The sequence below is a fragment of the Rhinatrema bivittatum genome, chromosome 18 (genome assembly GCF_901001135.1).
Source record: "Rhinatrema bivittatum chromosome 18, aRhiBiv1.1, whole genome shotgun sequence".
In the NCBI taxonomy this organism is placed as follows: Eukaryota; Metazoa; Chordata; class Amphibia; order Gymnophiona; family Rhinatrematidae; genus Rhinatrema; species Rhinatrema bivittatum.
In genome coordinates, this window is record NC_042632.1 from 48,688,979 (window position 1) to 48,712,713 (window position 23,735).

The 23,735-nt window shown below is 44.0% G+C and overlaps 1 protein-coding gene across 3 annotated transcripts in view; it reads left to right on the forward strand.

Annotated features, from left to right (window-relative positions):
* Nucleotides 1-23,735, forward strand: part of FSTL4 (follistatin like 4) — a 635,712-nt gene that overhangs the window by 217,800 nt on the left and 394,177 nt on the right. For 2 of the 3 annotated variants that reach the window (XM_029583824.1, XM_029583825.1), the window contains one exon: nucleotides 21,469-21,605. In XM_029583824.1, the coding sequence (XP_029439684.1) occupies nucleotides 21,469-21,605 (137 nt within the window). Of the gene's footprint in view, nucleotides 1-1,432; nucleotides 1,687-21,468; nucleotides 21,606-23,735 lie in introns of those variants that run through there. The other variant, XM_029583826.1, reaches the window with a different exon arrangement.

Here is a 23,735-nt window from a genome sequence, read left to right on the forward strand (position 1 = left end):
CCTCACCATCCTCAGATGAAATCGCACGCTTCGGAAACTTCCCATCCCGAGGCTGGGCTCCGCAATCCCCCATGTCCGTCGCTGGCCCTCGACTCCGCCCCCTGCCAAACCTAATCTTCCCGCCTCCCTGCCTCTGTCTTGTAAGCGCCGATCCGCTGCTCCTCCCCCCTCCTATCAACGCGCTGCCACCTCCCTGTGCAGGGGACAGCCCCGGCAGGGGCCTGCCGCGCTGTGCCCGCATCTGCGAGGGGGAAGCCAAGGGACCCGGGCCAGAACCTGCATCGGGGGGTCGGCGCTACTGTAATCACGGAGCCGTCCAGCTCCGCCGGGGGGAGGCCCGGCGAAACCCCGGCTTCGGCGTAAAACTGCCTGCAGGGGGTATGCAGGGTAAAGGGCATCTACCGCTTCGTCCGGCCGCCGCTGGGGGGAGGGGACTGCCGGGGCAGGCGAGGCCAGGCTAGGGGCCGGGAAGTCTGGTTCCGGGCCGCTCTCCCCCGAGTCTACCATGTGTGTGTGTGTGTGTGTGGGGGGGGGGGGTCAGGAAGAGGCGCAGCGGCCCTAGCGTCCCCGCTCCACCCCTCGGAGGCAGGCTGGAGGTTCAGGGGGGACCCGGTTCCCGCACTTAGCCCCAGCGAGGACCGGGAGGGTATCACCCCGGATCTCTTTTTTTTTGCCGCCGTCGCCTTCCGGTTGCTCGCGACAGCTGCTCCTGGCGCCGCCGTGGACTTCACCCTCGCTCTCCTCATCGTCGCTGAGGCTACCTAATCGCAAGCTACTATTTATTAATTGTATTGTTTCTACCCCCCCTGTCGCCACGCGCTGGTCAGAAACCAGCACCAGAGCAAAACAGCAAACCTGTCCACTGCTGTCCAACTGCCGTGCCTCACACAATTCCCCCCCCCGCCAAATTTGACCCTAACCAATGGCGCAAGGCGGCAATTTGAGTTGTTGCCATTGCTAGCCTAGCACTCCCCCTCCCCCACCCCAACCGTCCCCTCGCTTCCCTGCAGCTTGTCCCATGTCATGAGTCCCAGCGTGAAACCAGTTCACGCCGCTCTCTCTCGGCTCATTTGAACTCTGACCTGAAGAAGAGCCTGTTGGCTTTCAAACGCTAATCAGGAACTGTGTGAAGTCCAATCTACAGCGATCCCCCGTAGGCACTGTGCTTGGCTTTTATTTGTTACTCTTTTTTTTTTATTTCTGTTCATTGAAGTGGACCAGCAGCAGCCGCCAGACGACTCGCGTACAGGAGCAGGGACGGGGGTTCATTTGTGCAGGGCAGGGGGGGTGGCCGGGGCTGGCAGACAGAAGAGCGCACAGGTGCCGGCGATTGGGCAGGACAATGCAAATGGCTGCGTGACGTCAGGCAGCTCGGCTCCAGACAGCAGAAGTAGGGCAGGCAGCTGAAGGCGGCAGGCGGAGAGCAGCAGCCTGCAGCCCTCCTAGCGCTCGCCGCTCTCGGATTGCCGCCCAGATTCCTCTCTCGTCTCCGCCTTTCGCTTTGTCCCGCGGAGCGCAGTATTTTGCTCCCCCCCCCCCCTTCTCTGACGACTCGGCATTACTTTTTTTTTGCCTTTTATGTGGGATTGTGAAATTGTCAGGTTGCTCTCTTAGATGCCAGTGGCTGTGAGGCTTGAGCTGTCCACTCCGCCGCGTCTGTTAATCTCTGGCACTGGGATATTACAGGTAAGTGCATTGTGGAAGCTTGTGGGGTGGGTAACTTGGGGAGCGGAGCTTTTCTACTCTGTGATTAATTTGCTCAACATTAGTGATCAGTAAATCTTAATTAGTTGCTTTACTTTAAATCCAGGCTTTCCCCACCACCACTTATCACTATCGTACCATGCTTAGCATTAACCGCAGAGCGAATAAAGCCGGACACAGTTTGGAGCACAAACTTAGCAGAGAAAAGATGCTTTAGCAAAAAAATGTGCTGCTGCTGCCGTAGGAAAATGCGTGGTCAGGGATCTGATGAGGAAGCAACGTAAAGGGGGTGGGAGGGAAGGTCTTGGAGAAAATTCCGGGTCTGCATTTTAACCTATTGAGCTTGAAACTGAGCTGCCTGTCCACAGAGCGGGAGTCCGGATCTAGGGTGCCCGGGCTCCCGGTTCGTAAGAAACGCTTTGTGTTCACTAAGAAACCGTGAAGGGTTGCCCGGTCCTCTGCCTGTGCTGTGACTCCCGTGTGAATCTGGGGGCTCATGAATGAGAGGGGGGGGGGGGGGGGGGCGCGGGCTGAGCCGCGGCAAAAGCTGCTGCTGCTGCTTCTGACTCCCCCCCATTCTGCAAAAAGCTGCTTATCCCAGACCTGTCTCTCTCCCAGTATCGTGCCCTTGGCTCCTGTGCTGTTCGTTGTGTACAGGTTGCAGGCTGTGGGCTTTGCATTGTACAGCACGGGACTGCAGAGGCGATGCCTGAGAAATGAACAGATCGCGTTTCACATGAGCAATCCAATTTTCGGAAGAAAGAGAAGGGCTAAAAAAAACAAACAAAAAACCCCCAACCAACCAAACAAACATAAAATAGATGCAGGTTAGCATGTGGAGCTCCGCACTCCCTTGGGGAGTTTGCTTTTCCTTTTTTTTTCTGCCATCCTCAGCTTTCCAGAGAAACTGAATGTGCAGGCAGGAAAAGGTTAGCAGCGCGACTTTTTGACAGTGCGCAGGGGATCGGAAGGAGAGCAGACGGCAGCCGAGGAATGCAATTGGGCTGGGCGGGCGTTTGTGGCGGAGAAGGGACTGTGCCATGCCCATATTGCTTGGCAAGGATACCCGGAGGAGCCTGCGCCTATTCCTTGCCCTAGCCAAGGCTGTGGCTGCCCCTGCACAGATCTGCAAGGCACTGGAATAAGGTGGCTCCTATGGATTTTGCAGCTCCAGTGCTCGTCTTGCTCTCGTTCCTAGGGTGCATAACCTCAAAATGCGCGCAGCAGGAGCTGCGGGAGCCCTCTTGCCTGCGCGGTAGGGTTATAGATGGTGCACTGCGTTGGTCATCTTTCTAATCCCCCATCTATCGGTTTTGCTGCTTCGTGCGCTGTCTTATCCGCCCTTGAGGTCTTTGGGGAATTTAGTTGCAACAGGAACCACAAAAATCTGCTCTGACAGAGCGCTCTCTCTGTTTTTCTTTTGGGGGTGGGGGAGGGGGGGGGGCAGACCGTCTAACCCAAGTTGCACCCTGCCCCATAGGTTGCAGCAGGGCAGGAGAGGAGCGGTCACCCGTGCGTCCCTGCAAACTGCTGCGCCTTCTCCTAGGCAGCGGGGAATGGACGCCCCCCCCCCCCCCCGGGCTCCGGATGCTCTCACTTTCCCCTTCTGCGGTCTCCACCCGAGTCCGGTGCTCCTCTTACTACTGGGAGTTTGTTAGTTTAGCGGCCAATTAATCTTTCTCTTTCTATTAAAACAACAACAACAAAAAAAGCATCATGTGCAGTAACTGTGAGAATATCCCCTCCCCCCCCCCATACAAAATATTCCCAAGTGAAGAAAGGAAAAATGGGATTGCGAGCAAGGGGCTTTTGAAATGGGATTGCGAGCGAAGGGCTTTTGAAATGGGATTGCGAGCGAGGGGCTTCTGAAATGGGATTGCGAGCGAGGGGCTTTTGAAATGGGATTGCGAGCGAGGGGCTTCTGAAATGGGATTGCCGCTTTAGCAGAAAGATCGGTTTGCGTCCGCACTTTGATGCATGCAGAGGGGGCTGGGTGAGAAACTTTTATCCGTCTGCGATTGAACGTAGAAAGCGCGTTAAGCTCCTTCTGGCCGGGGAACGCGCCCGTCCTGCCTGGGAATTCCTTTCAGATTGCGGGGGAAGGGAGAGGGGTCGGGGTCGGGCCGGCTCCCTCTGACCTGTCCGGCTTCTCACTGCTCCCTCTTGTGTAATAAACGAGCACCGTTTCTTTGTGCAATCCCAGCCTTCACCTTCCAGGCCCTGGTCCCGGTCCAGCAGTTCTGTTCTGGTGGGGGTGCGATTTGCATTGTGGACTTCACGGGGGCACTGTTACAAGAGAGGAAAAAAAATAAATTGGGGAGGGGGGATCTGGCCATTCTTTTTCTCTGGGATCAAGACACTGTTTCTTTTTCTTTTTTCTTTTTTTTTGGATTGAACAGAGAAAATAAGATTAAGAGCTGTTTTTGAATGAGATAGGATCAGGACGCTGTTATATTTATTTATTTAGCTGCAGTTCTGCCTTTTCCCAAAGGCAGACTCCAGGCGGATTACATGAAGTAGCAAGGCATTGAGCATATAAGTGCTGTATACATAGGTTATGCAGATCTGAAGAAGACTGCAGGTAAATAGATAAGTGCGGTACATGTAAGCAGGGATAAGGCATTAGGAAATAAGTGTGTGTGTACAGATATATAATTAGTGTACGCAGCTGCACGGGGCCAGCGCAAGGGTATTAAGCATCCCAAGCAAACCTTCAGCCTTGCGCCCTTCCTCACCACCATTGCCATTAACGTTCAGGTCACCCCCCCTTCCCTATGTAATCCTTTCGGTACCGCGCAGCTTCCGGGCTGGTTACGTCTCTGAACTTTTTGGAAGCTGCGCGATACGGAAAGGATTACAGAGGGAAGAATACCTCTGATACTCATGATGTTAGTGGGATTTAAACATCTCACACAGAATTAAGTAAAACAGTACGTTTTATCTGCAACAGCAAACATTAAAAAAAACAAAAGAGAAGTGAGATGGACTAATTTGTCTGAGACTTGTGATTAAACATGACCCATGGAATCTTTAAAATGGAAGCGATTCCAGAAGATAAGTGGGTGTCCTGAATAGTCTCTCCTGACATGTACATAAAATACCAAGGCATTAGAGATACAGATAGATATGGATATTTCGCTGGCACATATAGATAAAGATTAATGCAATTTATGGTATTTTTGAAGGAACATAATGTGAATGCTTTTTGTGACAATTTGTACATGTGCATTCTCTTAGTCTGACTCTTTTTGGGTAATTCCCCTTAATGCTCACTATACAAAAAAGTCCAGTTCGTTTGACCCCCCTCAGTAACAGTGGCATAAACTTCCCTTCATTCCCAGGCCTGCTGTGAAGTAACTCAAAATCCTGCAAAACAAATGTCACTCGGAAACTGTGTAGCAAACCTGCCACACCAAAACAGCACTAAATCCCAGAACTCAAACAGCAACAACCCTACCTAATGAAAAAGCAGCAGAGCAAATATTACCCTAGCACTGCATTACTATTTTTCTTAGCAGGGAAAAGGCGTGGTCTGAGAACCAGGGTAACCACTTCCTTCACTGGCATTCCTCATTGACCTTCACTACATCTCTTTATCTCCTGTTGCTTCAGGCACTCGCCTAGACTGTAAAGTCTTTGAGGCAGAGATGTATTGTACCTGAATTTTAAATATTCTGTAAGCGCTTTGATTATTATTGGGCAGTACACTTCCTACTGAGAAAACAGAACAAGCTGGAGTACACGGAAAGGAAACATTAGCAGAATACCTCATGTTGGTCACCCACACAGAAAACAGAAGAATCCTCACCAAATACAGAGTAGGTGACCACAGATTTAGAGCCCTGAATTGTATCCACTACAGCCCTCCCTTCTTGTTCCCTGCAGGGCAGGGGTGAATGTAAAATGGGAGCGATGCTAGATTAGTGAGCAGAGTGGTTCTCCCTTGCTGTGCTCCACCTGCTCCAGTCCTGATCTTTCCCTCCTTTTCCTGGCTGGATGGGATGGAGCAGGAAGCGGGGGGGCGTTCTCTGCTGCTTGAGACTCAGGAGCACTGCCTGGCAGATCCTCACCCCTGGTGCCATCCCCCAGAGTTTCTGAACTCTAGATGAATCACGTAAGTCTGCCTAATGGAAGGGCCAGGTCTAGAGCTGCACCAGGGCTTTGCCACTTGTTCCTCCACTATTGTCATTTACATTTATTAAAATGTATTAATCACTTAACTTAAAAGGCCTAAGCAATGTACATAAAAACATTCAAAGTCAAATGTTTAACAAAGCAAGAATACATTATAGGAGGTAACATAAAATATCAAACTTCCTAAAATTCAACCAGCCCTTAGAGTAATTTGCAGGAAGGTATTCTCCCCCAAATTATCTAGCCCCATTAGATGTAAATAATGCCAAGAAGGATCAACTGAATCTGGAAGTGAGATGCATTGTGTTTATAAATAGGCCTGGCCTATTTATAAACACAATGATGTGGAAATCACAATTTATATACCTTCAGACAATCGCACAGCCACAGATCAAGTGGAAAGGAGCTCCAAAGAGCTGAGGCCACCACAGAAGAAGCACACCCTCTGGTTGCAGAGAGGCAAGTAGACCTTGCAGTTGAGGAAGCCTCTCTGCTGTACAGGAAAGGCAGGTATAATTTTAGAAGAGAATTGGACCATGCACAGGATCCAGAGTTAACCAATTTAAAGACAGTCATCCTGATTTTATACTCTATTCGTTGGCATATAGAAAGTCAATGGAGACTCATTAGAGTAGGTGTTGATAAGCTCATAACGTTTGATACCAGAGATAAGGCACCCAGCAGCATCAAGAAGAAGTGGTAGAAGGTGAAGAGAAACATCTGGCATACCAAAAGAAAGACCATTGCAGTATTAATAGAAATACAGATGCTTGTACAGTGATGTGGAAATCAGCATCAACTAAGATTTTCTTCAGGCTAGAAACAGCTCATAGTTTATAGAACCCAGTTCTTATAACTGTTCTAATATGTGGACAAAATGAAAGGTTGGAATGTAACAATACACCCAAACTTCTGATACATTGATTGATGGGGAAATGAATAATTGTCAATAGTAACGGATAAATGTGGAAAGATGGAGTTTGCTCTCTGACTTGAGAGAGAGAGAAATTCTGTTTTTGCCATATTAAGAGAGTTTATTATAGAGACCCCACGCTTTAAGAATGGACATACAAATTTTGAAGATGTTCAAGAGTGTCCTGCCACAAGGAATGTAAGCCAACGATAAGCTGTACATTATCAACATAGAGGGGTGAATTTTAAAAGCCCGGCATGCGCCAAAGCCAGGAGATACACGCAGAAGTTGGGCCGGCACACACCGCATGTATTTTAAAAGGTGCCTGCGTACGCGTGTATCTCCCGGTCCGCGCACAAATTTTTTTTTTTTTTTTTTTTACAAAGATGGTGCAGGGTACGGGTATGGTCTGGGCAAGGCACGGGTGTTCCAGGACTTATGAATGAAACCAGCTCCGCATGCGTGGAGGTCCCCTACTGCATAACTTTACTTCTACTCTGGATGGCGTGTAAGTCCTAAAGCTAAAACAAAAACTAGGCTAGTCAGCAGGGTTTTAAGGGTAGGGGCTAACAGGGTAAAAGGAAGGCTAATTAACTTGGAAGGTTAGGAAGTGCTGTCCTTTACCTGGGGAAACTGGTTATTGCGTCGGTGTGCGTGTCTAGTAAAATCCCACGATGTGCGCAGTAGAGGAGGCATTTGCACGCACATGCATGCATCCATATAAAATTGTGCACTCACACATACGTACAGACTATTTTTTACCATGCACGCAGGTTATAAAATGGCCATGTCCTTTGGTGTGAGCCAGCATATGCACGTACATGAGTGCCCACATGCCAGCATGAAAATTGCTGTCATATTTTATAACAGTTTCTAAGACTGAAAAATGGGGGCCAGGTAAATATTGAAAGGCACTGAAGACACCGAAGATCATTGCCAGGGTAAGAAAGTTCCTGTTGGCTTCCAGCCAGTGTATTGCCGGGACAAGGGGGGGTCCACGATCTGCCTTTGAGCCATAGTACAGGTCTCTTCAGCTAAGTCTGAAGAAGCCAGAAAGGGTTTGCAGCAGGTCTAAATCCAACATCCACTGTCCCATCTCTGAGAAACAGGATTGGACAAGGATCCCAGAGAAGTGCTGGGATGTCAGAAAGGTGTTCCCAGCAATTTGCATTGATTATAAATGTTCCAGTTGCGAACTGCTAAGAAACTATGATTGGCGGTGTAAAAATCTTTTAATTAATAAATAAATTGGAGAGTTAGTAGGGAGAGGATACTCCTGTGTTCTAGGGATCTGAAGTAGGTTTATTTGTTCCGCAGGACAAAGCATTGTGTGCTGTATAACTGGGTAACTTGACACTGGACTGGATCTTGGATTGTGATTAGTGTATCTAATTCTGATTAAGTATTTAAACTGCTGAGTGAAGGAAGAGAACCTATACCTTGGATATAATCTGCTAATGGCTTACCTGGGGGGGGGAAACCCTTTTGGAACTTTTGAAGCTAATGTGACAATATCTGTGCCACTGGGAGAGGTATCTGAGAGCAATAGTACTGACTCAGGGAGAGAACTGGGAGAAACAAGGATGATAAAAACACAGAGAATGTATGGGCTTAAGGCAGCCTGTTGAGGGATACTGTCCAGGTGACATAAAACAAAAAATAAAATATGGAAATGGGGATATGTAGATTAATTTTCCTTCTTTGCATACAAAAAAGGAATTGGCCAAACATGAGCAGAAGCACCAATCATCAAAGCTCCAACACTTATTACATAGAGATGGAGAGGATAGAGGGGGGAAAAAAGAAATAAATCCCTCGTCCTGTGATGATTAACTGGATCTTGGCTTTTGCCATAATCATTAGTGTTTATTCTGGAAAGTTTCCTCATAAAACCACTGGCCCCATGGGGGCATAGGGTAAACAATAGGAGCAGCACATAGAAAGCTAGAGGAGTAAGGTTTTGAATGCTTTTCAACAAACATTTTAGGGGACTTATATGCAACAAGAGGGTTACCATGGGCCCATGGGTTCCTCTAATTTACTTCTTCTAGATACAGAGAGTAAACAAGCCAACTGAAGCCTCCAGCCTTTAAGTCAACAGCTCCCTTGCCGTTGGATTATGGAAAGCTGCATTATATAGTTCCTAGTCAGTTTTATGCATGTTCAACTTGGCAAGGCCCCCTAATTAGGCACAAAACGTTTTAAATCAACTGCATGGGGGTATGTTTGCTTGAAAATAAATGTAAGGGTTGACATGTATAAAGGTCAGGATGGTCCTTCCTCATTTACACAAGCTTGGCTCAGATTGTTAAGAACAAAGATCAGTTGATATGAGCAAGGCAAGAGTAGTGCCAAACATTATCGGCCCTAACGATAAATGGTAAATATGAATGCGCCCCTCTGCTGAATGTTTGCTGCTGAAGCCTCTTTGGCAGTACTGCTAAGGCTGTGTGACAAGAGTAAACAAATCTGGCAGGATACAAAGGCCCATGCTGGGCTTTTAATAGAGGATTGTGTAAGCTTTGCACGTCTGTACTGACATGAATGCTTTAAATGCAAGGAGGCTTAGTTCTATCAGCAGCGTTATTTTTCTGTTCCTTCCTGCTTCTTGGGGGGAAATAGGAAGGCCTGGTGCAGTGCAGAGGAGGAACAAGATTAGCCATCGGATGAAAAAGTTTAGTTACAGAATGGATTTATTTTTTTTTTCAGATTGACTCTAATTTAACACTGTACAGCCGCTCAGATTTCTTGTACACAGCTAGGAGGCACCTGCATGGCACTGTCTATCGCAATGCAGAGTTGCAGGGGGGGATGATTGAGGCACGCCTGTTGAGGAAGTGGGCTGGGGGGGGGGCAGGGAACTGTCATTTGATTAAGGTTGCCTTTGTGAAAGTACAATTGTTTGGTCAAGAGCCAATGGACAGAGGAGAGGAAGACGTTTTCACTCGGTGTATAAGAAGGGGGTTCCCCCTGGGGTGGTGAGGAAAAGAGACCTCAAGGCAGAGTAACGTAGGAAGCCACGGGGTAGTGATTGGAAGACTTTTTTTTTTTTTTAAATATATATAATTTCCTTTGCCAGTAAAGGTAAACACAGAACCTGAAGGTTTGCAAAGACTGCTTACTCTATGAGAAACAGGTGGTTTATTACCTGGTGCAAGGGTGAAAAACAGAAGAATATCAGTAACAGACTGGATGTGGTAAATGCCATCTAGTCCAAGCGGTCATGCCTGTTTAAAAGTGTTACTGATAATGTGTCAGTACAATAGACGATGGCCTTGTTTTCACCATCACGTGGTGGGAAGGTTTTTCACTGGGGCAAGGAAAGATCCTAGGACAAGTTTCGCCTTGGTGCCTCTCATTGAGATCCTGGGATGTGTAATGTAGCTGTTCTAGCTGCCTTGTCTTTCTTATTTTTGAGCTTTGGTTTCCCTCTTCAGAAATAAACAGTTCAAAATAAATTGCAGGCTGTTGAAATGACAAGGTAACACTGAACCAAAATAATGGGAGAGGAGAGAACAGCTAACCGGTGTTTCTGAAAGTACCACATTCTCTGAGACAAGCAGTATGATGTCTCCAAGTTCAGAACAAGTTCACTTTCATCTTCTGCTGTCTCCTTTGGGTGATCTGTCTCCAAGCCCTACTTCCATTTTTTTTTTTTTACAGCAATCTTGTTAGATTACCAGTAAACCCCCGGGTCTGACTGTCAAGCTAATCCTTGCCTGTGTAAAAGAAGTGTCATTTTTATCCCTTTCAGTATCTACAAGCAATCACTCCCTTACAGCCATCCCCCACCCAGTACATTTTTATTGGTAAGGTAATATTGCTCTCTGAAATCAAAGACAAATGTGCTTAGAAAAGAGGGGAACTGAAGGCATCCTTACTACTTCTATTATTATAATGTAGGAGAACAAGAACAGAGCAGTTGGCTCTCATTCAGACTCTGCAGTCTGAGTGCAGGAGTGTACAAGCCTGAGAATGGAGCATGTTGAAGAAAGTGCATGCACAAGAGAGGGAGAGTTGCATTCTGAGAGTTAATTTCAGCCCGCATTGCTTCATGCAGATATAGAAATGGCTTTTCTTTTCTACCTTAGAGCTTACCTCTCTGTGAAGTATTCTCTCTTACAGGTGATATTTAAAAGCCCAGTGTGTGCCAAAGCCAGAAGATAATGCACGTATGTCCAGCCAGCGTGCGCTGTGCGGATTTTAAAAGGTGCCCATGTACGCATGTATCTGCTGGTACGCACCCATGTGAGAGAGCACAAAAAGGGGTGGTGGTGTGTGGCGTGGTCCGGGAGGGACATGGGCATTCCGGGACTATAACATGAGCAAATGTGTGCACAGGCGTGCAACAGCGTCCCCTGCCCCATAACTTTAGTATGTCTATGGATAGCATGCAAGTAATTAAAAACAAAAATCTAGATTAGTCAGCAGGGTTTAAGGGTTGAGGCTAACGGGGGGAAAGGGAGTCTATTAAACTAGAGGGGTTGGAAAGTCCTATCCTTTGCCTGGGTGAACTGGGAACAAACTGGTGAAACTGGCAATGGTGTGGATGCATGTCCCTTTTAAAATCCCCCCCACTTGCCTGGTGGAAGTGGGATTTGTGCACACGTGTGCGCTCACTTAAACTTTTATACTATGCATGCCTATGCGCGCGTATGTTACAAAATGGATGCGTCCTTTGGCACAAGCCAGCATACATGTGAGCCCACGAGGCTGTTTAAAAGTTAATGTTGGTGTCGTCTTTTTTTTTTCTCTTACTATAAATGAAGGATCAAAGGGACTGAGATGCAAACTGCCTGAGAAGCAGCAAGAGTATGGGGGAGCTGTTCACTAAAGGTGGTGCTGAATTATCTTCCAATACTTCTACTCAAATTTTAGCCTGTAGGTTGGCCTGAAGTATCAATCTTAAAAAAAAAAAATAAATAAATTCTGGCTTGTTATAGCTGCAACTTTAGGAATTTCATAAAATTCAGCAAAGGGAAACGCGAGGCTTAAAATTATTTATTATTTTGTCCCTCTGTAAACCATTCCATTGTTGGTGGGATAAAATACTAGAGAAACATATTTAATTGTGCATTTTTCCAAACCTGAGGTCAAGGCAAATTACAGTTAATTACAGTAAACAGTTCCATGCCCCAGAGAGCTTACAATTAAGTGACTAAAAAACATGAATAACTGCCTTTAAACATGTAGGAGTGAATTTTCAAAGGAGTTACATGTGTACAAGTAGCAAATAATCATATAAATTGTTAAAAGCACATTTATACACATAAAGTCCATATATGTGTGTAAAATCTTTTGAGCTACAGAATATTTGAGCCTTAAGCACAGATGTGAAGAAAACCCATGAATTTTGTCTGATGCTTTGAGTTTAGTATCTTGTTAAAATCTGCTCTTTTTATTGCTTCCCTACTCTTGAAAGAATATGAAAACATTGTTTTGTACAGTTGGCTTGCTGCCAGAGTTCAGTACTTGCTCTGAAGCCATGGATAAGTCAATTGAATTATTAAAATAAGTAAAATCATATAGACTTTTTTTTTTTATTGGATGCCTCCATTTTATTTTACTTCTCACATTTGATAAAGCTTTAAGAGTGAATTTTCAAAGGAGTTACATGCATAAAAGTTGTATATATCATAGCAATTTTTGAAAGCTTTTTCAAAATTCAGTGAAATTTCTAAGGACTTATATGCATAAAAGTAGCAATTTTCAAAAGCCCATTTACACAGGTAAAAACTTTTGAAAATTACTTCCATACAGTAGGTTTCCCCTATTTTCTTCTCGCATAGGTTGTGATTCCTTTTTTTTTTTTTCTCCCAGAAGAAAAAGGAAAAGAAGTTCTAGTAGGATCCTGCTCATATCCCATTGTTTTAACATAAGAACTGTCATACTGAGTCACACCAAGGGTCCATCAAGCCCAGTATCCTTTTTCCAACAATGGCCAAGTCAATTCACAAGTACCTGGTAGGGTCCAAAATAGTAGATTCATGGACAACTTAGTCTCCATGATAATCCCCAAATTTCTTACTTTAGATACAATCGGGATTGAGATGCTATTAATGGTTACCTTTTTTGGTTCCTCAGCAAAAGGAATTCTGGACCAATACAGTATCTCTGTTTCATATTAAATGAAAGCCAGATTTCAATGTGTTTTTAAGCATGATGCTATTTTGTTTAAACCAGTATTCAGACTTATTAATCAGAATAAAAATCCTGTACATGGCAAATGATTTATCAAATGCTGAAACACTAATCTGGGAAGGATAGTGTTGACAATTAATAGAAAATGTAATTTAACTTCATTATGGTTTGGTGTGGAATTCTATTTTCTTGTTTTGGTAATGCTCTATAAAAACTGACCAGCTCAGGAAATATTTTACAGGTCGTAGAAGCGTTGGTTTCTCTTGTACCGCAAACTGCATTTTGTGGTAGCAGAACTTTACAGCTTTAATCAAGAAGCTGTTTAGAGGTGCAGGAGGGGATCCCCAAAGATAATCACATCCAGTCCTCCTGTGTATAATATTTTCTGCTCTCTTAGATAACATGGAGTAATTTAGAAGCCAACCTTTTGAAGGTGGTGTCTCCAGAACTGTACACAGTATTCCAAATGAGGTCTCACCAGAGACCTATACAGGAGCAATATCACCTCCCTATTTCTGCGGACCATTCCTCTCCCTATGCAGCCAAGCATCTTTCTAGCTTTTGGCATTACTTTTACTACCTGTTTGGACACCTTAAGATCATCAGTCACAGTTCTCTTCAGACCCCGTGCTTCTTTCATGCTTAGAAGAATTTCACCCTCCATGCTGTACCTCTCTCGAGTTTTTGCAGGCTAAATGCATAACTCTGCATTTTTTTTTTTAGCATTAAATCTTAGCTGCCAGTCCCTAGACCAGAGTGGCCATCTCCAGTCCTCAAGAGCCACAGATTGGCCTAGCTTTCAGGATATCCACAACAAATGTGCAGGAGATAGATTTGGATGCTCTGCTTCCATGAGATGCATATTCGTTGTTGATATCCTGAAAACCTGGCCTGTTCGTGGCTGTCAAAGATCAGATTTGGCCACCTCTGCCCCAGGCCATTCCTCTAACTTTGCTAAAGCCCTCCTCATGTTTTCTATACCTTCCTGGCTGTCTACCCTGTTGCAGATTTTTGTATCATCATCAAAAAGATAAACCTTTCCTGACAATCCTTCCGCTATTTCGTTCATGAAAATGTTGAAAAGAATCAATCCAAGGACTGATCCTTGAACCATGCCATTAGTAATGCCTCACTCCTCAAGGTGAAATCAGTTTGCCCCTACACTGTCACATCTCACTCAGCCAATTTCTAACCCAGTCAGTCATTCTAGGTGCCATACCAAGGGTGATAAATTTGTTTCCTATGTGAGGCAATGTCAAAGGCCTCAATGAAATCCCAGTACACTATGGGGTAGATTTTCAAACAAGGCGCATTGGCGTACTTTTGTTGGCGCTCCAGGCGCAAACAAAAGTACGCGGGATTTTAGTAGTTACGCGCGCGCGCAAGGCTATGAATTCTGTATAGCCGGCGCGCGCCGAGCCGCGCTGCCTACCCCCGTTCCCTCCAAGGCCGCTCCGAAATCGGAGCGGCCTTGGAGGGAATCCTCTAACGTCCTCCCCTCATCTTCCCCTCCCTTCCTCTATCTAACCCACCCGCCCGGCCCTGTCTACACCCCCCCTTACCTTTCTCCGGGGATTTACGCCTCCCGGAGGGAGAAGTAAATCCCCGCACGCCAGCGGGCCTCTTGCGCGCCGGGCCGCGACCTGGGGGCGGGTACGGGGGTGCGGCCACGCCCCTGGACCACCCCGGGCCGTAGCCATGCCCCCGTACCCGCCCCCAAAACGCTGCCGACACGCCCCCGAAACGCCGCGACGACCGGGCCCGCCCCCCGACACGCCCCCCTCAGAGAACCCCGGGACTTACGCGAGTCCCGGGGCTCTGCGCGCGCCGGTGAGCCTATGTAAAATAGGCTCACCGGCGCGCAGGGCCCTGCTCGCCTAAATCCGCCCGGTTTGGGCGGATTTAGGCGAGCAGGGCTCTGAAAATCCGCCCCTATATCTAGCGCACTCCCTTGATCCAACTCTTTGGTTATCCAATCAAAAAAACTGATAAGATGTGTCTGACAAAATCCACCTCTAGTAAAAGCATGCTGCCTCTGGTCTTGCAATCCTTTGGATTCCAGAAACTGTACAATCCTGTGTTGTAGCAGGAATTCTATGAATGCGCTCACCACAGAAGTTAGATTAACTAGCCTGTAGTTCCAAGCCTCCTCCTTACTTCCACTTCTATGAATGGGAACCACATCCGTCTGTCTCCAGTCATCCGGAACTACTCCTGACTCTAAATAAGCATCGTAAAGGTCAACCAGCAGAGCTGCCAGAACTTCTCTAAGTTTCCTTAGTCCCCTTGGATGTATCCCATCCGGCCCCATCACCTTATCTATTTTGTTTAGTTGGTTCCTTATGAACAAATTTTTCGGAAAATCGATTGAGGATTACCTCGCTTCCAATCTTATTTGTATTTGTTTTAAGTGGTCCTGCTCCTTGCCCTTCCACAGTGAACACCAAACAGAAATATTTGTTAAGCAAGTTTGCTGTTTCCTCCTCAGCCTCTACATATTCCTCCCCTTCACCTCTGAGTCTCACACAATGCCACTTTTGCACTTTCTTCTCTCATTAACATATTATGAAATGAGCAAAGTGCAGTGGGTATTCCATACAATTTAGACTTTTAAAGAATTGCAGGGAGTGAACGATTAAGGGCCTGATTTTCTAAAGGATCTCCATACATAAGCACACGGAAATAAACAAATGATGATAATACAGCATTGCCTATTCCCTCTGCTTGCTGCCGAAGTTGCAGAGACAAGTCCTGAAAAATACCTAGCCATCTGCCTTAGAAGTGAATGCATGCATAATTTTTCAAGTGCTGCAATGTAGTTTGAGTCCTGTTTGGATGAAAGATGCTATATAAGCCCAAATTATGACTATGAACCTAATATTTTATAGATGAGCACTGTAGGTAGTAACTGAAGTATTGTACTTTCTGTTCAGTCCGCTCTTATGCTGAAGATGCTGTACACAGTGATTTTTTTTTTTTTTTTTTGCCAAGGTTTCTATCTAAGATTATTTCAATATATAATCAAGGTGCGGGTGGAAAAACCTAACATTTATTATTGCCATGGGAAAGTGCTCTGAATACAGAGTACATCACTGAGACATTTCAATCATCAGGGCCACAAATAGATTTCTTTAGGGCGCTGGAAGAAGAAGAAATATATTTTTGCTGGGAGCCTATGGTAAAGTTATTGCTTTTTTATTGCCATGGAAACAGCATGCAGGCAGGGTTTTGCATACCCAAATGTTTTAGATATTTTTGCAATACTTCTTAAATACTGCCAATGTGTATGGCAAGGGAGGTGACTCGGAAATATCCTCACTCTGTGTGCGTCCCGATGGCTTGTTTTCCTACTGGAGTGCGGGGAAGGATAGGCGAAGCAAGCTGGCCAGACAGCTTTGATCACGTTGAAATGTAGTAACGTTGGCACTACCACACACTGACCTCGCCATTCAGCTAACTTGCATGTTGTCTAAAATATTTTGGGGAAAATGCAAATGTATAGTTGACGTTGGCAGGCAAGGAACATTTTGCCTCACCCAGATGTTACACCTACATTATTTTAGCTTTGGTTGCCACCCTTACAAGCCCTTTGTACCACCACCCCCTTGGGATTAAGGCGATCTCCCAGCTTTCAACCATATAGACTACCCGCAGGAGATTTCTTTATCCTTTTCTGTGTGCACATACCAAGCTATACAAGAATTGCGTGCCACATCAGCTGGTTTCTAGCAGACTGAGCAACAAACAAGTTGCTTAAATTCCACAATGGGAGTCCTCAGAGCAAGGTCAGATAATCCAGCAAAGGCCTTTGGAGAAGACGGGTGATCACAGACTGCCACCGGCACAGGTGCAGAAAAATTGTAATAGCAACTCGCCCCTGGATTGAGTCCTGCTGAAATAGGGAAAAGTCCTGGGGCAGTAGTTAGGAATACAAATCAAGCTTTTTCATGGATACTGCCTAATTTACGGAACAAAGTGAAATTCCCTTCAAGCAGATCACCTTGTTTTATGTTGACATTTAAAGTCATAGCTGTTTGGTTAAGCACATTGACTTTTGGATTTTAGTGATTTGCTGTATAGAAGCTTTTGGGGGTATATTATTGGGCTGAGTTGCCATATGATTTCATGACTAAGATTGTTTAGATATAATGCTTTTATTTGATTTATAGGGTTTTATTTTTTATGTTTAAACATGAATTTTTTTTATATGTAATTTCATTTGTTGTTTAGCGTAATGTGTTATGCTGTTAATAATTTCCACTCCTAACCTTGGAGAGGGCTCCATTGCTCATCCAAGACAAGGTTCACAGCTGGGGAGGCTTGGGTGGGGGGGGGGGGGGGGAATGGCTGAGCGTTCATGTGAATCCACATCTCCGGCCTGGTAAGAAATAGTTTCTTTCGTTGGAAGCAGTTGCATTCGATTTGACCTTTACTGGACCATAAAAATCTTGTTTCCATTATTCATGTTATAATCCATCGCCCACTTGGACTGCTGCAGCACCCTTTCCTTGGGGCTGCTTAAGAATTTAAAATACGAAAGTTACAAGCAGGCCAGACCACAGCAGCAAGGTTGGTAACTGGCCGTGGATTTGAATGTACTCTTTCTACAGTCACTAAAGACCTGGCTCCCAATTTTAACCTGCATTAATGTTTAACATCCTCACTTCATGTTTCAAAATTACGCTGGATTTGGGGCCAGATTGCTTGAAGGCGAAGCTAGTAAATGGCTATGTTCTGCTGCATGCATTGCTTTTGGAATATGAAAGGGGGTTTTTTTTTACCCTCCCTTCTTTAATAACAGCTAGGCTAATCAAGGCTAAGGCTCTGTGCCTCAGTATTTACACCTATGTTTTGATCATTCACATTTTCAAAAGGTTGCTGAAAACATTTTTATTTTAATAGGTCCACTGGGATGTTATTTAAATACTAGATTTCTATTGTATATGACTAGACTGGACTAATTTGGGTTAGATCTTGAAGATTGGGCCTACTACTGATTCGTCTACGCAATTGCTGTATGTGTTCATATATTACTAACCTGGGATTTTATTATTTTAGTTGGTCCTTGTGACCTTTATTTTAACTGTTGTCATTTTAACTAATTTTTATGTTTTGTATATTGTATGTATGTTAATTGAAATGCTGTTTTGATTCATTAAGACAGATTATAAAATAGCATAAATTCTATCTGCTGAACTGGAGACTCTTAGGGCCTTATTTTCCAAGTGGCTCGCACGCGATAAGGGACGTTTCACATGCGAAAAGTCCCTTATTGCATGCGATACCAAAATGGGGGCGGAGTCGGCCCCGGAAGAGGAGGAGTCGGGGCATTAGCGAGGCCGACTCTGTGAAGACTCCACGGATGACGAAAAGGTAAGGCCCTTTTCGCGTCCGAGTTTGCGCCCAATAGCTACACCTTCTATGGTGGCGCTATTGGGTGCGAAACCGGCAGCGATCTCACCGCGATGGTGCGATCGCTGCCAGCTAGCGTAGGACCGCCCCCCATTTCGGCCCCCCGCCCCTCATTCCCTAAAGTATCGCAGGCATGCGATACTTTAGAAAATGAGGCCCTTAGTGACCGTTTCCTGTATAGACCTTTCCTCCTGGGAGGACAGCATCTGGAAACATGTACACTGAAGTGAGGTACACATGGGCACCAACAGGTGCAACTATAAGTATATTTTATACATGTACAGGGTAATTTTCAAAAGTAAATGTAACTAACATACTATAGTAACAAATTTCAAAAGATCATTTATGCATGTTAAGTGCACTTAATGAGGGCGAAACCTATTGACAATTCAATAGCACGTGGCCTTTGAAAATTGCTACAATATATGCCATTGAATTGTCAATAGGTTTCGCCCGCATTAAGTGTACGTAACATGCATAAATGATCTTTTGAAATTCGTTACTATAGAATGTTAGTTACATTTACTTTTGAAAATTACCCCGTACATGTATAAAATATACTTAGTTGCGCCTGTTGGTGCCCATGTGTACCTCACTTCAGTGTACATGTTTCCAGATGCCGTCCTCCCAGGAGGAAAGGTCTATACAGGAAACTGTCACTAAAAGTCTCCAGTTCAGGGGAAAGAGGAGGAGGCAGGAAAAAAATTCTCCCTTTCCCAGAAGGTGGCAAAAGTACAAACTCGGAAAAAACTTGAACCGGGATCTCTTCTCACAGCTGGGTGCTGCAACCTTCTCTCGTGCTGGTTGAAAAATGGTACAGTCCCTCCTGACCACCCTGAGCAGGGGATACAGCCTGCCAAGAATGGGCCAGGTCAAAAATGTAGGAACCAGAAAAACAGTAAAATCTTCCTTCCAGTCCTGTTAAAGGAACTGGCAAGGCAGGTGCCTCTTACTTTCAGGTTTGGTGAATTTTGCTGCTATTGTATAATTACTGTAATTATGTTGCATAATGGTTTTAATTTTATAGGTGGGAATGGCTTAATGAGGGATGGGATGATGATATGCTTTTTGTGTTTGTTATTGTTAATATGTAAAATGTATGTAAGTGCGCTGTAGACTGCTTTGGATAGCCTTCTCGTCTGAAAAGGTGGTATAGAAAAATGTGAAAGAAAATAAATACTAAAAAAAAAAAAATAATAATAATAATAATCAAAGGGTATATGGGTGACCGAATCCACACAGTGACGTGCATATTCAGAAAAAGCTAAAGGTACTAGCCAGTAGCCTTTTTAGCATGATTGCCATGCCCTTGAGCTCAGACTTAAAACCTGGCTCTTTCACCAAGCCTACGCCGATCCACCAGACAATCACTAGATGTCCTTCACTCCTACCCAATCTGGCATTTATACTCACGAATGGACTCTGATTCCTCCAGGTTAAAGCACCTAGTAAGCTTTTAACCTGTACGCTCTATAGTTACACTTTATATTTTTCCTGCCTTATCTTCTTTCCAGCTTGTTGCAAGCTTCCAAGTTTCTCTTTCCCTGTTGATTGTAACTTTGACTTATTCGTACCTATTGTTTATCTTTGTTTACTTGAATTGTTTACTCCAGTTATACCCTTGTTAAATGTAAACCGATCCGATATGGTTATTTACTATGAAGGTCGGTATAAAAAACTGTTAAATAAATAAATAAATGTGAGTTCTTGTCATCCTCTTCTGGACAGTGCAGGAGGGCTCATTGCTCCCCCTCTGCTGAGCTTTTATGCAATACTTAAATGGGCTCAGCACAGGAGTGAAGGCAGATACATGGCACACTGTAACATCCTAACTTCTCTAGGAAGGAATAAACGGTACTTTTTAAATGCTGTTAAGTCATATTTGAATTTTTTTTTTTTATTGAGGTTTTAGTTATTGCTATTCAGCTATATTAATAAGAATACCTAATACTTTTTAATTGCTATGCACTTAAGTATCCAAATGAGCAATAGTTTTTCTGCAAACTTAGAAATAACAGCATACAAAATAATGTCTGATATCAAGATCTGGTGTATTTTATAACAATAAAAGGTTAAATAAAAATCCGACTATAAATATTTTTCTAGGAAAATAAGCATTTAAGATTTGCAAGTGAATCTTTAAATGTCAGAAAAGGAGATGGCACTTTAAAAACACATTTTTAGATAGGAAATAGATTTCGGCCACGCTTCTCAGCTTTAGTTACTGTTCTAAATGAGACAACCAAGCAACCATCCAAACTTTGTTTACCTGTAGTGCGGTAGTCATAGGATGATTTTTCCTTCCATGTATTGAATCCCATTAACCTTTGAGCTGGACCAGAAAAACGAATAACAAACACAATTTGGCACAACAAGAAAGTTTGTCAAATTTCTCGGTGTGTGAAATGGCATGATGCAGTCCATGCAACACTGACACGCATCCTATAACCCAGCGACACAGTGATGTAATCCTTATCACATCTCTAACATATGCACAGTATTCTCCCCGGAGATAGGGGATATACAACTCCTTCTGTGCTGCTTTGATTGGAGGTGGACTGCTGTTGATTTATAACAGGCATCTAACTTATTTTACAGTGTTGTAGGTGGATGCTGTTAAATTGAGGAAGTGTGGATATTCTATCAGATATGTTTAATTTAATTTAATTAGCAATCTTATTTTGTCTTGTCTGCGACGTTTTATTTTTATAATTTATCATGTTTTAAGTTGTTGCTGAAATGCATTGTTTGTTAGGTGTTCAGCCAGATCCCTTGTTAGGATGGGTGGTTTCACAAATGGACTTCAGAAATAAATAAACAGACAAATAATCGTGAGAATGAATTAATGTCACAGCGCACCATTTTCTATTCATCTTATAATATCCATGAGTGACTACTTGGCTACAAAAATATAATGGTGAGGTGAGGGGGCAGTCCTTGGACTGTGGAAACCCATCTGCGTTCTAAAAATGTTCTATGCAGGTCTTTGCGATGCCAGAGATGATTAGATTAGGAGCCCAGAGTATCGTGAATAAAGGCATGCATTAATAAAAATATGAAGATGAGCAAATGTATCTGAAACTGTGTATCACAATTCTTATAAAATATATATTTATAGTTTAATGGTCGTCTCTTAGTAGTCACAATGTTCTTGTCTTCCACAGATTTGGCTATAATGAAATCGGGACACATTCAGCCATTTTTCGTGCTACTTGGGATCTTTCTGTCAGGTGCTTGGGGATGGATGGAGTCGGACAGGAGCAGAAGGTTTGTGATGGCATCGAGGAGGCTGCAGCAAGAGGTAAATTGATTTACGGAATAAAACTATAGTTTCAGCTTCTGATCATTCCCTCTGCCTTTCTATAACACAGAGGTCTAGTTCCACTTCACTTGTGAGTGGGGGATATGCTGCCACAACAAGGGGGAGACCGTGGAAACCAATCCTGTGTCTGGCTTTTCTAGCCTTATTCATCAAGTTCATTTTCAATAGGGTAACTTGTAGGACCTTGCGGTTCTTTCTCCCTTGACTTTTCAACTTTTGGTACATTGCGTATTATCCTGCCTGCTATAAACAGTCTTCCTGTAGCCCGAGTTGACAAATACTAAAAGGTAATACATAGGACATCCTAGGAGGTGTTTCCATTTGATGTCCCAGGAAACGAGCCTAAACTTAAGAGAGCTTGTTAATTTTGGGCAAAAGGTGGAATTTCATGATTTATTGGGAGGCTGTCAGCCGGTAGGGTCTGTCTGTCTGTCTGTCTGCACATCACACAATCTTTGACCTGCCGCAAAGTGGCTAGTCGTGTGTGATCCTTGAACATCCAATAGTGGTAGTGCACAGATAAAAGAGTTCAGTAATACTGTAATAATTACTGAGAGTCTTTTTATTATTGACTGTTTCCTGTATGTTAATATAATCCAGTATTTCTGCCGCTGGCTATGAATCTATAGGCTTTGATTCTCTGAGTTATTTTTTGTTTGTGTATTTTCCCTTTTTTATATATCCTTCACCTCAAGGAGCATATCAGTGTGACACACGTGCCCTCCGCAGCCAGGAGAGCTGGGTGACCAGAGTAGCGGCCATTGTCTTCTCTCCCTTGCTTAGGACCAAATGCATCGCTCCTGTGGCCCCAGACAGGACACTCGGACTGAGCCACATGGCCAGTTTGATCCTCTGAATTAATATAATGAAATGCCTCTTTTTTTTTTTTTTTTTTTTCATTTTAATTGGGCTGTAACATATTATTATTCCCAGTCCATGTGAACAGCACAGTTTCATTACTCAGACAATAATTCTTGTTGCCACTGGGGGTCTATATTTTTTTTTTTTCATGTTGTTTTGTTTCAAATCCCTCTTGCCTCCTCTTCAAAGCACATTGATGATAATTAGACTAGAAAAGTACCAAAACATTCTTAGAAAACATTGGCCTGATATTTCAAAGGCTTTTCTCATCCGCACAGAATAGGGTAAAGGAATCTTTGATAAAGCAGACCCTGTGTTTGCTAATAGCTATTTTTTACTTCAGCATGCTGGTCCTCAGACTCTAATGGTTTAGTATAATTGTCCTATATTATGAATGAAAAATACTTGAAATGGATTTGCGTATTTGATCTCGCTCTAAAATGAGCAACCTATTAAAGCAATTACTTGACTTTGAATGGATCTGAGCTACAGTTGTATTCGTCTGAAGATCTGTGAAGCATTGTAACTAGGGTGAATGGTACTAAAATACTGTGCTGCCTAAAGAGCTTCACAATTATAAATGGAGATTGTGTTTACTTTAAACTACATTTAGAGTATGTTCAGCAAGTGATTAATATTTGTACAAATGTAGTGCAATATAGCTCATTCCCATGCTGATATTCATCATCACTTCCCAATACCAACTCCTTAGAATTCGTTTTTCATTTTCGAGAACAGCAAATTTTATTTGTTTTTTGGGGGGGGGGTTTTTTTTTTTTTTTTTTTTTTTTACAACCTGAAAAAACTTGGCTTTTTATCCCCTCGCAAGCCCAGCTGCACTTTCCTAGAGTTGCTTAAATTATGAAAAGAACTGTTCTTTTCCAGTAAAGGAGCAATTTTTCGTGCTGCTGCAGAAGGGCAGCATGCAAAGGTGCTCTTCTACCTGCAGGCCTTTTTTCTATTTTCAAAAGGAAAATTCTCCCTTCGAAAATTGCCCTTCAAAAAGCAAAAGCCCCCACACACCGTTATGCAGCCCCTTTTGAGCAGGAAGTTTTACACACGAAAGTGGACAAACCCCCTCCTCAATCCTGCCCCACAAGGACTGCCTTACCTTCACTGCTGGTAAAGTGATACTGGCAATGGCATTTTGAGCTAGATTTTAAAAGCCCGGCATGCGTCAAAATCGGGAGATGCATGCACAAGTCCAGCTCGTGTGTGCCCACCAAAATTTTATAAGTAGCTCAGATA